Source organism: Liolophura sinensis, chromosome 11 (genome assembly GCF_032854445.1).
Source record: "Liolophura sinensis isolate JHLJ2023 chromosome 11, CUHK_Ljap_v2, whole genome shotgun sequence".
Classification (NCBI taxonomy): domain Eukaryota; kingdom Metazoa; phylum Mollusca; class Polyplacophora; order Chitonida; family Chitonidae; genus Liolophura; species Liolophura sinensis.
In genome coordinates, this window is record NC_088305.1 from 18,801,767 (window position 1) to 18,815,640 (window position 13,874).

At 38.1% G+C, this 13,874-nt stretch overlaps 1 protein-coding gene across 1 annotated transcript in view; it reads left to right on the plus strand.

Annotated features, from left to right (window-relative positions):
* Window positions 1-13,874, plus strand: part of LOC135477461 (DNA mismatch repair protein Mlh1-like) — an 82,140-nt gene that overhangs the window by 21,126 nt on the left and 47,140 nt on the right. Inside the window, 3 exon segments of the mRNA XM_064757577.1 lie at window positions 6,496-6,565; window positions 8,896-9,061; window positions 11,444-11,583. Of these exon segments, the coding sequence (XP_064613647.1) occupies window positions 8,916-9,061; window positions 11,444-11,583 (286 nt within the window). The 5' untranslated portion in view covers window positions 6,496-6,565; window positions 8,896-8,915.

Here is a 13,874-nt window from a genome sequence, read left to right on the forward strand (position 1 = left end):
AAAATTCCACAGACAGGGTCCGTGTACTAATAAGCACTGTGTATACAAGAGCACAAATTAAATATACAAGTTCAGACTGAACAAGTGCTCGGTGGAGATATAACAAAGCCAGAGGCTATAAAGGCACCAAAATAAAGCATCCAAAACTCTCAATAATTCTCCGTTCTCTTCCCTTTGACCTGGTTTTTATAGATCTTATATAGGCCTGGTGGAATTGTCTAGAATAAGAAAATTCCTGAACACTTGATGTAAACAAGCAGGCATCGAACTGAGCGTACTCTGGAACATTCTAAGGTAGAGGCAGGCAGCAGGCTCTGAACTCAGCGTATGTAAACAGTGGCAAGCTAAATTTAGAAGCTGACGGCAGTCGTGCACATAACAATATGTATATAATAAAAATCTAGGACCTGTCCTGCAGGAATTATTTGATTTTTAGGTGTGGTGTAAAATAGAAATAGTTTTGTAGAACTTTAATACATCAGAAAAAGATCTTTCATGTTTTTTCATACAGCTGTGGACATAGTTCTTTAATCTTTAAAGGCTTCAAGAGTTCTTTAATGTAACTGACACATAGCTATCTTTGTCTTCTATTACCATTGCACATACGTCTTTATGCACAGAGCTTTTTTTAAGTTTAGATAAATGATTTAATTTCAAAGTATAATTAATTTATTTTTCTGTGACTATATAGGACAGTAGTTTATTGACATGAGTGATTTGTTTTTTCTTTGCTTTCCTGACTCAGTCTGCTAAGTATCTATTAGTTTTAAATTTTTTATTTGTTTTTACCAAAATATTATTGGCCTGGGCACTAAAAGGTTTAATAAATGCGAAATTTAAGGTTGCATCAAATTGTGCGGAGTGCTTGGAACATTTTCATGTCTTCAGAAGATATCAAACTTGTGATGCTTTTATCTTTTTGGATTATCGCCCCAAAAAGTATCTGGGTTTCTTTTCAGACAGAAATATGTGGGGGTCGGGGTGGGAAGATAAAAATTAAATGTGATTTGGTCATAGGCAAAAGTGGCTTTTGATGTTTAAAGCTGAGACATTACTTTTGAAAATAAAGCTAATTTTTTTGCACGATTATTCTTCTTTGTTGATCGCGATATGGCTGTTTACAATGTACTTTGAAAATGAATTGTTACTGGGAGCCTTTCATGTACACCCTAAGTAAATTTACAGTGGTTTGCTAACTGTTTGTTATTTTACGACAGCACTATCTGTCTATAGTCAGTCTGTTACTTGCACTGTTCCAGAAATCGATAACTCCAATGTTAAAACTGCTGTAGGATGGAAATATATTTTGCGTGTATGCTGGATTTACAGAAGGCTTAATTCAAACTACCCTATTTCCTCAACTTTTGACGCAAGTTTCGGTGCAATTTATGTATGTTTTTAAGTGTATTTTGTGAGACAGAAATACATTGGTTGGATTGGCCAATGTCAGGGCTTCATTAAAAATAGATATTTATTCAGTCTACACATACAGAATAATGCCATCAGAATTCACTTGAATATAAAGCACTTTGCACACATGCCAAAAGCTTGAAGAATTACAGTATTGTGCAAAAATTTAAATATTTTGTTTCTTTTTAAATTTCATTTCATAATCCACAGATTTTGGGCAAAGGTCCTGTGGATTCACAGGGGGCTAAATTTTAGTGCAGTACCGTATATTTTGGGAAAAAAGAGTACCAGTTAGCTTTTTAAGCACTGTGTACTTTACAGTTAAGCGGTGCTTAACCTGGATCATGTACCTTGAATAAAAACTTGTAAATGCAGATTTAACTTATCAAGCACACAAACCTTCACTTAATTTTCATATTATATTCCCCCCAACCCCCTCACCCACCACTGTTCAAACAGTGGGAACCTAGCTGTCAAACGCCTGGCTGCAGGACCTTGACGTCATTTTGTTGACATCAAATGTTCCTTTAATTCCTACCTCACCATGATGACGTCCTATAAAAGACACTATGATGTTGTGATAGAAAGTGATAGGTTGTGTCATTGTGGGTGCTAATCCATTCCTTACGGAGTAATGGTTAAAGGTCTTGCTTCAATCATCGCCACCTCACAGGTGTAAAAAAAAATGCCCCCTCCTCCAGAGAGGTGTGCAAATCTGGAGAGTATGTACTGTAGGAAATTGGTCCCCCATTAGGGCATTTGTGGTTGCAAATTGGCAAATGGCCCATTAGGGCATTTGTGGTTGCAAATTGCAAATGGCCTATTAGGGCATTTGTAGTTGCAAATTGGCAAATGGCCCATTAGGGCATTTGTGGTTGCAAATTGGCAAATGGCCCGTTATGGCATTTGTGGTTGCAAATTGGCAAATGGCCCGTTATGGCATTTGTGGTTGCAAATTGGCAAATGGCCCGTTGCCAGATATCGGATAGTGGAGCATTGATAGATGAATTCTGCTCTGAATTTGTTTTGAGTATTTGACATATTTTACCACCTTTAATTTTTATGAATGAGACTTGGTTCTCAACGAGCGAGATCCTGGCTGTTTCCACAATTAATATTGTGGCCATACAGATTCAGATGGTGCAGCCTCGCACTACCCAATACAAGGTGAATCATTTCACCTGACATAACTATCGTAGGACAAAATAACAATCAAGTCCAGGGATACTATTACAGTATTTGGAGTACGTATGTATGTTGTTGCGTATTCAGTTTTTCCAAAGAAAAAAAACCAACACCCTTAACACCTAAAGTTGATGGTGAGAATTATTCCTGAATTTGTATTAATCCCTGATATGTAAAAAGTTCTACGTACAGTGTATTTTTTAATACCTTATCTGAAGCTTGTATCACTCGGGGATAACTAATCCCAGTAGCCTGAAAAATATGGTATTTATACTTTTAGGCTTGCGATATAATTTAGCTTAGAAATCTCCTGGAAATTTGAAATCTTTAGTGTGTGAGTACCCAGTATTTTACAATTAAGATCCCGTTGTTTTTATGGCCTCCCTTTAATGTCCGAATATGCCACTTACAGCACATAATAGTCAGTATTATATGTTTTCCTCCCCCACACGAAAACCTGGGGACAAACGTATAATGATCTGCAAATCAGAAATAATGATAAATATAATTGAACACCAATGAAAGGAATACACCCATCTACCCACGCCCATTATAGTCATACCTAACTACTGTGTTCATCTGGGCGTTACGAAGGCATTTTCTGTAAGGGCAGTCAGACGTGTGTCATTCTGTAATTGGTATCGCACAAATTCAATTTTTTTTGTTTATTTTTGCGGCTTCTCCCCATCTGCTAATGATACTGTAGTTCTTCAACCTTTTCGCATGTTTGCAAGATGTTTATATTCAGGAATATTCAGGCATTACTCTGTGTTTGCTGATAAAATTGTATCTTTTTGTGAATTAAGCCCTGAAATTGGCCATTCTAACCAATGTCAAATTTTTAAAAAAGTGAATAATTTGCACGGAAAGTTGATCTTTCATATGTGAAAAGGTTGAGGAATTAGTGTAAGACTGTACATTGTCATATTGAATCATACCCAAGAAACTCTAAAATCTTTCGGTTTCACTTTTGAAATCCAACAATTGGGGATAATTTTTACCTCATTTGGTTAATAAATAAAACAGAGAATTAAATTCCAGTGCTTATTCAGCATCTGGCTGCTCAATGGTTTGACTGAAGGATATCAATGTAGATTCTAGATATAGGTATACATATATGTCTGTCAGTTCTCATGAATCAATAATTTGTTTGGTACCCTCGCAAATTAGCCTATATGTATTTTTGTAGTCTTTACCATCAATCCACTTTTATGTAAACACTATCTCTAAAAGTGCTTCTTAGCCTTTCACCAATGCCGTTGCTATGAGTTCAACTCCAGCTCATGCAGGCTTCCTCTCCCGTTGTACATGGGAAGGCCTGACAGCAACCTGCTGATGGTCATGGGTTTCACCCGGTTTCCTCCCACAGTATATAATGATGTCTGCCGTCGGATAAGTGAAATATTCTTTAGTAGGCTATAAAACACCAATCAAATAAATAAATGAAAGTGTGACTCCATGCATTTCATAGAGGAAAAAGGTAGAAAGAAAAAAGGATACGAAAGAAATCGTCTGTAATAGTGTCAACATAATTGTTCAAAATGATTAAACTCCTGTCACTGAAGAGCCTTCAGAAACAAAATTTTCAGCCGTTTCCGTAAAAATTTTTCAGTGTGATGTGATAATATGCCTTATGAGTCTGGCAAATATGATATAATCAAGTAGGGCTCAAAAACGCTGGAATGTCAAAAGCATTTGTAAGAACAGAATTGTTTGCACCCAATTTCTAGTCGGGTATCCGTGCATGGTGAACATTGTGAGTTCTATCCTGACATATATCATACCATTCAAAACTGTAAAAGTATAACAATGACAAATTTTAGTTCTGTGGTCTCCTGAAAATATGCTGTACAAGAACGGTTTTATTTATTTATTTTTTTTTTATATTGGTGTTTTACGTTGTACTCAAGAATAAAAATTATTTATATATACGACATCGGCCAGCATTATGGCGGTAGGAAAGTGGGCATAGCCCGGGGGAACCCATGACCATCCACAGGTTGCTGGCAGATCTTCCTTTGTATGGCTGAAGAGGAAGCTATCATGAGCAGGACGAACTCACAAGGACTATTTGGACTATTCTGTATAATTTCACCTTGTTTTTAAAACACCCAGGTTTTTTTTACGCTGAAGTGTCTTTGAAGGTTTGTATTAAAACCAGGTGTACACCAAACGTATACCGTGTATGAATATTCATGTGACGCACACCCCGGTAAATGGCCTTTAATTGTAATTCCTGACCGCATTAAAGCACCTGTCAAAATAATCAACAGTTGATGAGTCTATATTTGATGGCTGTTGGCAGCCATACTCAAGAATTTTCCAGTTATTACTACAGCTGCAGTCAGTTTTGCATGTGTAGAGAAATCCATGTCCCCTGTCGAGCTAACACTTAAAAAGAAAGGGAATGCAAACTCTCTGTGCAAGGTACCAGGGCCTGCACCCGTTTGTGTACGGCCCTACTGAAATCCAGGTTCCTCTGTATCAATTTGTTCCTCAAATATTGATAAATACCCAATGTTTTCATGTTGTCTAATTGTTATGAGTCAGTATACATATGTACATAGAGAACTGCATCGGCACACCTGGTGTGATTCGGGACATCAAATTATGATTTTATCAAGCTGATCATATTGATACAGTGTTTTGATGTTGTCTAATTGTTATCAGTCAGTATACATATGTACATAGAGAATTGCTTTGGCACACCTGGTGTGATTCGGGACATGAGATTATGATTTTGTTAGGAAGCTGGTCATATGGATACAGTGCTTTGATGTTGTCTAATTGCTATTAGTCGTTATGCAGGTGTACATAGAGAATTGTAATGACACACCTGGTGTGATGTTACAATCAAATTGTGAGGCTTTTTTTATATGTATATTCCATATTTTTCTTCATCTTCTAATGTAATTAAGAGAATATCCCAAACAGTAGTAAACTAAACAATTTATTTCAATATATATTCTCACACCAAATACCATTCATTTGCAAGATTAAAAATTGATGTATAATAATTCTTTGACACATATTAGACTGTGAGAACTTCATGGATTTGTTATTCTTCCGCTGTTCAAGGGAAGGTCTGCCAGCAAACTGGGGATAGTCATGGGTTCCCCTGGGATCTGCCCAGTTTCCTCCCACCTTAATGCTGGTAACGGTTGCAGTTGTATAAGTGAAATATTCTTGAGCACAGTGTAAAGCACCAAATAAATAAATAAATTTATTATGTATTACGTATTACATGTGTGCCTTGTTGAGATATTGCTTTCTCATACAGTTTATTGTTGAGATATTGCTTTCTCATACAGTTTATACCAGTATACAAACATCGACAAAAACCTGCAGATGCACCATAAATTCTGCACGAATTTGTCTAGTAAAGTGTAACTTCAGGTGCAACGTGAAAACAGATATACAGATTTGATGACATCTTACACAGTGAGATCTTACACAATGAAATCTTACACAGTGTGATCTTACACAGTGAGATCTTCAGTGAGATCTTAGTGAGATCTTTCACAGTGAGATCTTTCACAGTGAGATCTTTCACAGTGAGATCTTATACAATGAAATCTTACGTTTACAGGATTTATAAAATATCATGCAGATCAGATAATATTTTTCTTTACCGAAATTTGGGGTACATATATGTATGATACATGCACAAAATGGATACATGTGTATGGACAATTAGCTCTGAGATCTGTTTCATTCTTCCCAGCTTACCTTTCAGAAATACATTAATCAGGAAGTTTCAAGCTGGGAACATGGCCAACTGATCACGGAGATAATACGACGATAGACAAATGTACACGCACAAATCTGAATATTGGTTAGTGCAATTAATTCATCAACCAAAACGAACACAGTACAGGTATTGTTTTCTGTTGTTTTCAGACTCTGTTACCCAGTGCAGCTCCTTTATTGAATGATGTTGTCCAGGGTTCTAGCAACCAGCCTGAAGCAGGTAAGATATATCATTTAATTTGAGACATTGCTTGATTGTGAATGACAAGGTGGGTTAGCGGATGTCCATGTGGCACAGAGTAAACTGTTAGGGAGAATGTTACATTGTACTCATTGTATTCATTCATTTGTTTATTTTATTTTATTTTATTGGAAAGGGGGGTGGGGGTGGGGGGCTCTGTGGCAGAAGGGGTTAGCACACCAGTGCGGCGTGATAACCCAGCAGCCTCTCACCAATGCAGTCACTGAATTCAAGGTTACCTAATGCTGGCTTCCTCTCGGGCTGTACATGGGAAGGTCTGCCAGCAAACTGCGGGTGGTCATGGGTTCCCCCCTTTGCTCTGCCTGGTTTCCTCCCACCATAATGCTCGCTGCCGTCGTATAAGTGAAATATTTTTGAGTGCAGCATAATAATAAATAAATAAATATTTCATTGGTGTTTTTTTTTATGGCATGTTTCACTTACATGATGGCAACCACGCGCATTGTATAATTGAATGCTGTGTGCAGTGCAGGGTATGTGAACTTTGTGGAAAGAGTTAGAAATGTTGATAAAGGTTGAATAAAAATCTGTAAATATGGAAGCAGAATTCAAATGTGATGATGGCTGAAACATGACTGTCATTTACAAATTTTTTACTTGCCCGATAGCAAAGTTGGCAGAGCGTCTGCTTCGGGAGCAGTAGATCCAGGGTCAACCCTGGGTTGAGTCACACCTAAGACCTTAAAAGAGAAAGTTGTAACTTCGTCGCAAGAAGGTGATAGTGTCCCATATCAGTATAATGGCTTGGCCAGGAGGTCTTACTTGCCTTCAGTAATGCGTCTCAGTGAAGCAACACTAGATAAAAGAGTGGTGGAAATCCGTCCTGCAAAAAGGGGACACATAACATGCACTCTAAGGATGCCTTCTTCATCATATCACTGAAAAATTGTTAAGTGCGACGTTAAACCCCAAGCACTCGAGCACTCACTCATACATTTACAGTAATTTGCTGGGCCCTGTAATTGTAGCAGATACTATAAACCTTCTGGCACTGACAATGGGGAATCGTTCAGCTTTGATGCTCAGTGTCATTAAGTCATTGCACTAGAGACCACTTGACATTTTAAGTTATACTATTAAGGATCGCTAATCTGTTTAGGAACTCGGTAGGGCCTCTAGGGCCCACAAGGTAAACTTGTTGTACAGAGGAGTTATCTAGTGCTTGATCTCCCATGTGGGCCCCTGGCTAACAGAATAGTTCTTGCTTGTATAAAACATAATGTTGTCGTTGTATGATCCAGGTGATACCGTATGTCATTGTACTCGTCCTGACTGAGTGTGTAGACTTTGCCAGGATTCCTGCACAGTTGACTCTTAATTTGAATTCCTATTATTTGACAGGTGGAGATACTGTAGTTAAATATTTACTTCATTTATTTATTTATTTGATTGCTGTTTTTTTTTTTTTGCCGCAAGCAAGAACATTTCACTTATTCAGCAACAGCCAGCATAATGGTGGGAGAAAGCATGACAAAGCCGATGCAATCTCTGTGAAACTACAACAACATGCCACATTAAATGTAAGAGACAAGATAGGTTAACGTGACATTTGCAGCGTTATACAGGCTATTATTTGGCAAATAAAAGAAAATGAAGATAAAACTTAAGGTGCAGTCAAAAACAGTGGCCAGGCAAAACAGATAATTTGATAAGAAAGCCATTATAGTTTGACCCGCATCAAGGTCTGATTATTTCCTGGTTTCAGTGTCCACTGTGGCTTTATCAGCTAGACTTTCACACCCATGAGGCTAATCGCTTTGTGTGTCCAATCACATGATCACCAGCAATTAAGGCAGATAAAGAAATCTAAGATCCTCCAGTTTACTGTGCATCACTTGTGTGGAGTTAAAAAGGGCTTGTTCTGCAAGTTGTCTCATTATAGCTATGGGTGGACCGCTCCGATTCAGAGGTCGCAGCGATTCGGAGAAAAATATTCAGTTTCCGACCAGAAAATTCATTTTTAAACTCGATTTTACGAATCCAATATCAGTTCGTAAATCAATGTGTGTGAATCCTTGTTTGTATGGTCACCATACTTGTGGAAGACATCTGATCTGATTCATCGAATGCCAAACAACACAGACATCCTCAAGTGTCATGGACTGTGTTTTTGTTGTCAAGTCACCCCCGGGCAGTGAGATCGGGCAAATCGTGTGAATCACATTGATATGTGGGAAAGTTTGTCAGGTTTGTAATATATGATAATTTCATTGTCAGTTGGCCTCTGAGTTGCTCAGTTTACTAATGGACATCTGGTTGTCTCCATGGCTTTGTTTTCTTGTTTCTAGCGAAAGTGTATGCCCACAGCATGGTGAGAACGGACAGTAAAGAGCAGAAGCTGGATGCATTCTTCCTGAAGCCGGCGGCGTCTACCAGCCAGTCCGTGTCGTCACAGGGTGGGTGTGACGAGTTCATGGAAATAAGCCCTGGGGAGAGGAGTACTAATACCCCAAGGTATGAACACCTTTTATAAGGTTAACCTAATGAATGTGACCAAGTCACTAACATTCAAAGCTCCAAGCAAAATTGTCCGCAAATCTATTTTCCTTAGGCTATCAAAAACATAAGCAACCAACAGGAATACCCAGCTGATAGAACCTCTGCCTTTTTGACTTTTACATCCTTTCATACTGGGAAAAATGAGATTTAAACTGAAACTTTGTCACCTTTTCAGGAAGTATGGTGATAATGAAAGTTTACCCATGGATATAAAACATTAATAAAATTAACACCTTTGTCACGGCATGTTTTAGCCTAAAATTTTATTTTAAATTAGATGAACGCCATCACATCACGAACAGGGAGATTCCCCTTAATACTTTCATAATGCAGTGGTAAAAAAAAAAATTTTTCTACAAATATTCATGTCTATTTATTTGATTGGTATTTTTTACGATACTCGAGAATATTTCACTTGCACAGTGGCAGCCAGCATTATGGTGGGTGGAAACCAGGCAGAGCCTGGGGGAAACCCACGACCATTCGCAGGGTTAATACTGGCCCACCACATAAGACTGGAGAGGAAGCCAGCTTGAGCTGGACTTTCACTCATTATGGTTGCACTGATTAGAGGCTCCCGGGTCATTGTCCTGTGCAAGCACACTAACCACCTGGGTACAGGGTTCCTTAATATTTATGTGTTATGTTTTTGAGAAAACAAATAATGGCATCTTGTTTACAACCCTTAACTTTGGTTTCCTCGATCCGTAAGACTAGCTGCCATTGCGTTAAACATCAGTGACGTTAATAAATAGAAAACAGATTGACACATGAAGCTCATTCATCTGACACGGCTTTCTCATCCGTTAACATCCTATTGTTCATCGCAGAAACATCAGCTGTTATCACATCTTAACGGGAACTTTGACTGACTTCAGCTTTGGTGTAAAGATTAGGCATGAAACAAAATTCAGAACTGATAAAATATTGGATGTGTATCTGGAACCTTATCACAAGACAAAACTGGAAAGCTGGCAACGTGAAATGCATCTACCGGAAAAATCGGGCCACTTGATATGTGTCTGTAGCCCTTGCTCCTCTATCTTAATGTGTATTAATGACAACTTGATATCTTGATACCGTGCTCCTCTATCTTAATGTGTATTAATGACAACTTGATATCTTGATACTGTGCTCCTCTATCCATTGATCATCTACTTGTACAAGAAGCCGTGCTAAATTAGTCATCCAAACGGCTGGAACTTGTGTTCGTCTTTGTGCATATATGTAAAACAATATGACCATTGTGAACATTCACCTTTTAACTTTATCCTCAGACAATAACTTCAAAAAATTGTAAATGATAGCTCAGAAGTTTGGCTTTGGATTTCACATACATCCTGCTCATCTGTCATTGTTCCACGGCTGTTCACCTTTCTCCGGATAATGATATAGGATAATTGGACAGTTGTCTGTGCATGATTGACAGCTTTCCTATCCAGGGATGTTACCTGATGGCAATGTGTTCAAGAGCTGATGGTGTACCTTTACATGTATATAAAAATAGAACATTTGCTTCTTTTGTTAATATTGTGGGTTGTGGGTAGAACAATAACCCAGGAGCCTCTCAGTATTGTGATCGCTCCGAGTTCGAATCCAGCTCAAGTTCGCTTTCTCTCTGGTCCTGTATAAGAAGGCCTGCCAGCAGCCTGCAGATGGTTGAAGGTTTCGCCCAGGTTTCTTACACCATATTGAATATTATGATGTAAAACTTCAATCGAATAAATAAATGCATATTTTGTTATTGCTAGATAGTAGGACGTGGACCTCAGCAGGTTTATTTTTGTGTATCTTGTATTTTTGTGAGCTTCACGAGCTTCACAGTTTAACTGGTCTTATTGGTTAGATTCTTAAAAGGTAGTTCAGTGGGATATGACTTCATAAGTACTTGCTTTGCACGTGAACTGAAGAGACTGCCAGCTGACAACAATGTAATTTATAGCATGCGAATTACCTGTATTTATTAATTTTAAATCATCCATACCTAATGTACTTGTCTTCGGAAAACTTGTCTAATTAGTATTTATTTATTTATTTATTTGTTGATCTATTTGAGTGGTGTTTTACGACATACTCAAAAACATTTCACTTAAATTACGGCAGCCAGCATTATGGTGGGAGGAAATTAGGCTGAGCCCGGGGGAAACCCTTGACCATCTACAGGTTGCTGTCAGACCTTCCCATTTACAACCGGAGAGGAAGCCACCATGGGCTGGACTTGAAATCACAGCGACTGCATTGGATTTAATTAATAGGAGCTGGTTCTAAATGTTGGTCGAAGTATTACATTTTAATGTTCTTTTTTGCACAATTGGAAATTTGGGTCATTTGTTTCAGAATTAAGAAAGAAAGCGAGATGGAGAACATTATTATTGATGAAGAGGAAAATACGGTGGAACCAGGACCAAAGCGGAGAGAAATCAAGCTGACAAGTGTCCTGGAGTTAAAAAAAGAGATAGAACAAAACACTCACACAGGTAGGTTTATAGATATTACACTATAGCCTCTGGATTCAGAGTCGGGGCCTTGATAACTGTCAGAAGCCTTGAAATTTAAAGTGCCATTTTGTGTTTGCATGCATCTGGAAAGGCCTGGAAATTGAGAACCAGCTTGGCACAGGTATGGTCTAGGATTATCTTAGAATATTTGTATGTACATGTTACACGCAGATTTTGTCTTGGAAAAAAATTTTTTTACAGCGTCTTTGAAATTGTATGATGCACTGCTGTGTTCATGAGAAAGGTTACCTAATAAGATCATTTTATGTATTAGACTGCATAGTATTATTATTTTTTTAAAGTTTGATTAAATCCTGGAAAATGTGAATTTTGACTCTGGAAAAGCCGTGAAAATTACCTGAATACATTATGAAATTTTGAAAATCCATGAACCTATGAAAACAGCTCATGGTATCTTTCTCAAGATGATAGATTATGAGAAATTTTCTTTGTCTAAATCAAGATTTTGACGGGAATGTTCAATGAAACAAAGGTAATTCTTTTCGTGGGCAATGGAAGTGGTCAAAAGTAAACCGCTGTGCAAATAACTGCAAATTAACTGACCATTGTTATAATATAACATGATACACAGTTTGGCTCCTAATTTTTGCACATTTGCCACAAGACTTTGCACACTTGCCACAAGACTTTGCTCACTTGCCACAAGACTTTGCTCACTTGCCACAAGACTTTGCACACTTGCCACAAGACTTTGCACACTTGCCACAAGACTTTTGCATACTTCCCACAGGACTTTGCATAGTTGCAAAACGTGTAGTCACATCACCATGTTATCATACATGAATGATTCTCAGTAGCTTGAGGAATGACACAGATAATCGTCAAAGTATGCTATTGATAACATTTTCAAGAGAACAAAGAGAAAGTGAAAACAAAAATAAGGCCATACTCTAATTGATCTGGCATTTGCCCTGACTTTGCCTGTGGGTAGTTTGGATGGAATATTTGTGAGTAATTTTCAATGTAAATCTTGTATACCTTGAAGGTGGCGTGTCTTCGGATCTGAAGGTATCTGTTCTTCGCATCACATGTCCACGGGCAGGTTCACAAACGGAGCTAATTTTATATGGCTTCCAGACCTTTTATTGATCTCTTTTCATCCTGCAGTCGGTAATTTGGCATTTGTCTAACTGCAGTACTCTAAAGCTCACAAAACTAAAAAAGAAAAGTCTTCAGGCATGTTAATTTTTTACCTTGAATTGTAGCTTCAATCTTTTATTTACTTCTTTCTCTCGCTGTCCCTATCTTTTTTATATGTTTGAGTTCTTATTTTCTGTTGTGATTCGTTTCATTTTGCGTAAATATATGAGGAAAAAGAGCTTTTCTTTGCAACTACATTTACAGGTGGAGCTGATATTTTTTCTTGTGCTGAATATGAGAGAAAGGACAGCATTTTTCCTTAACTGCTATTGCTAGTGGAGCTAATAATTGCCTCGGTGCTTAGTATGTGTGAACAGGCAGCATTTCCCCCCTTAACTCCTGTTTGCTAGTGGAGCTAATGTTCTGTCTTTTTTTGATAAATGGTTCAGTAGGCCTACAGATATTTCTAAGAAGAATTTATCAAAGTTATGGTTTAAAAATGAAAGCCTTTCTCTTTTGGTATAGGAAAAAAATGTTGTGTAGTTAAGAGTGTTGCACAAGGAATTTGAGCCGAACGTTCCCCCAAGGGTCAACAGGTACACATCGCTGCATGTAATGATTATATGCAGGTCATGTTTGTCTCTGTCCCTTGTCAGTTTAACCGAAAAACGAATCTGTAAAACTGATGTATGCAGACATGTGGCATGGTTGTATAAATTGTAGAGAAATTCTCCAGCTCTGCTTCATAGATTAGTGTTATGTGTGTTGAAAATGAATTCTTGGGGACAGTGTTTGGTGATGAACCTCTGACCTCCTTCTATAGTTCATAGTTACATGTTTTGGTTAAAAGCAAAGGATATTATAGTTTGGATCTGTCTAGCAGCCATACTTTCTTTCCATGCATAAACTCCTCCAAATATTATCTGATTTTGATAAACATCTTTTGGGCATGTTTTAGTTTGTATATAGCCAAAGTCAAATCTGGGGGCCTCCGTGGTTCTGTCGGTTAACGTGTTAGTGCAGCATAGTGACCCAGAAGCCTCTCTCCAGTGCGGTTGTTGTGAGTTCAAGACCAGCTCATGCTGGCTTCCTCTCCGGCCGTACGTGGCAAGGTCAGGCAGCAACCTGCGGATGGTCGTGGGTTTCCTCCGGGCTGTGCTGGGTTTCCT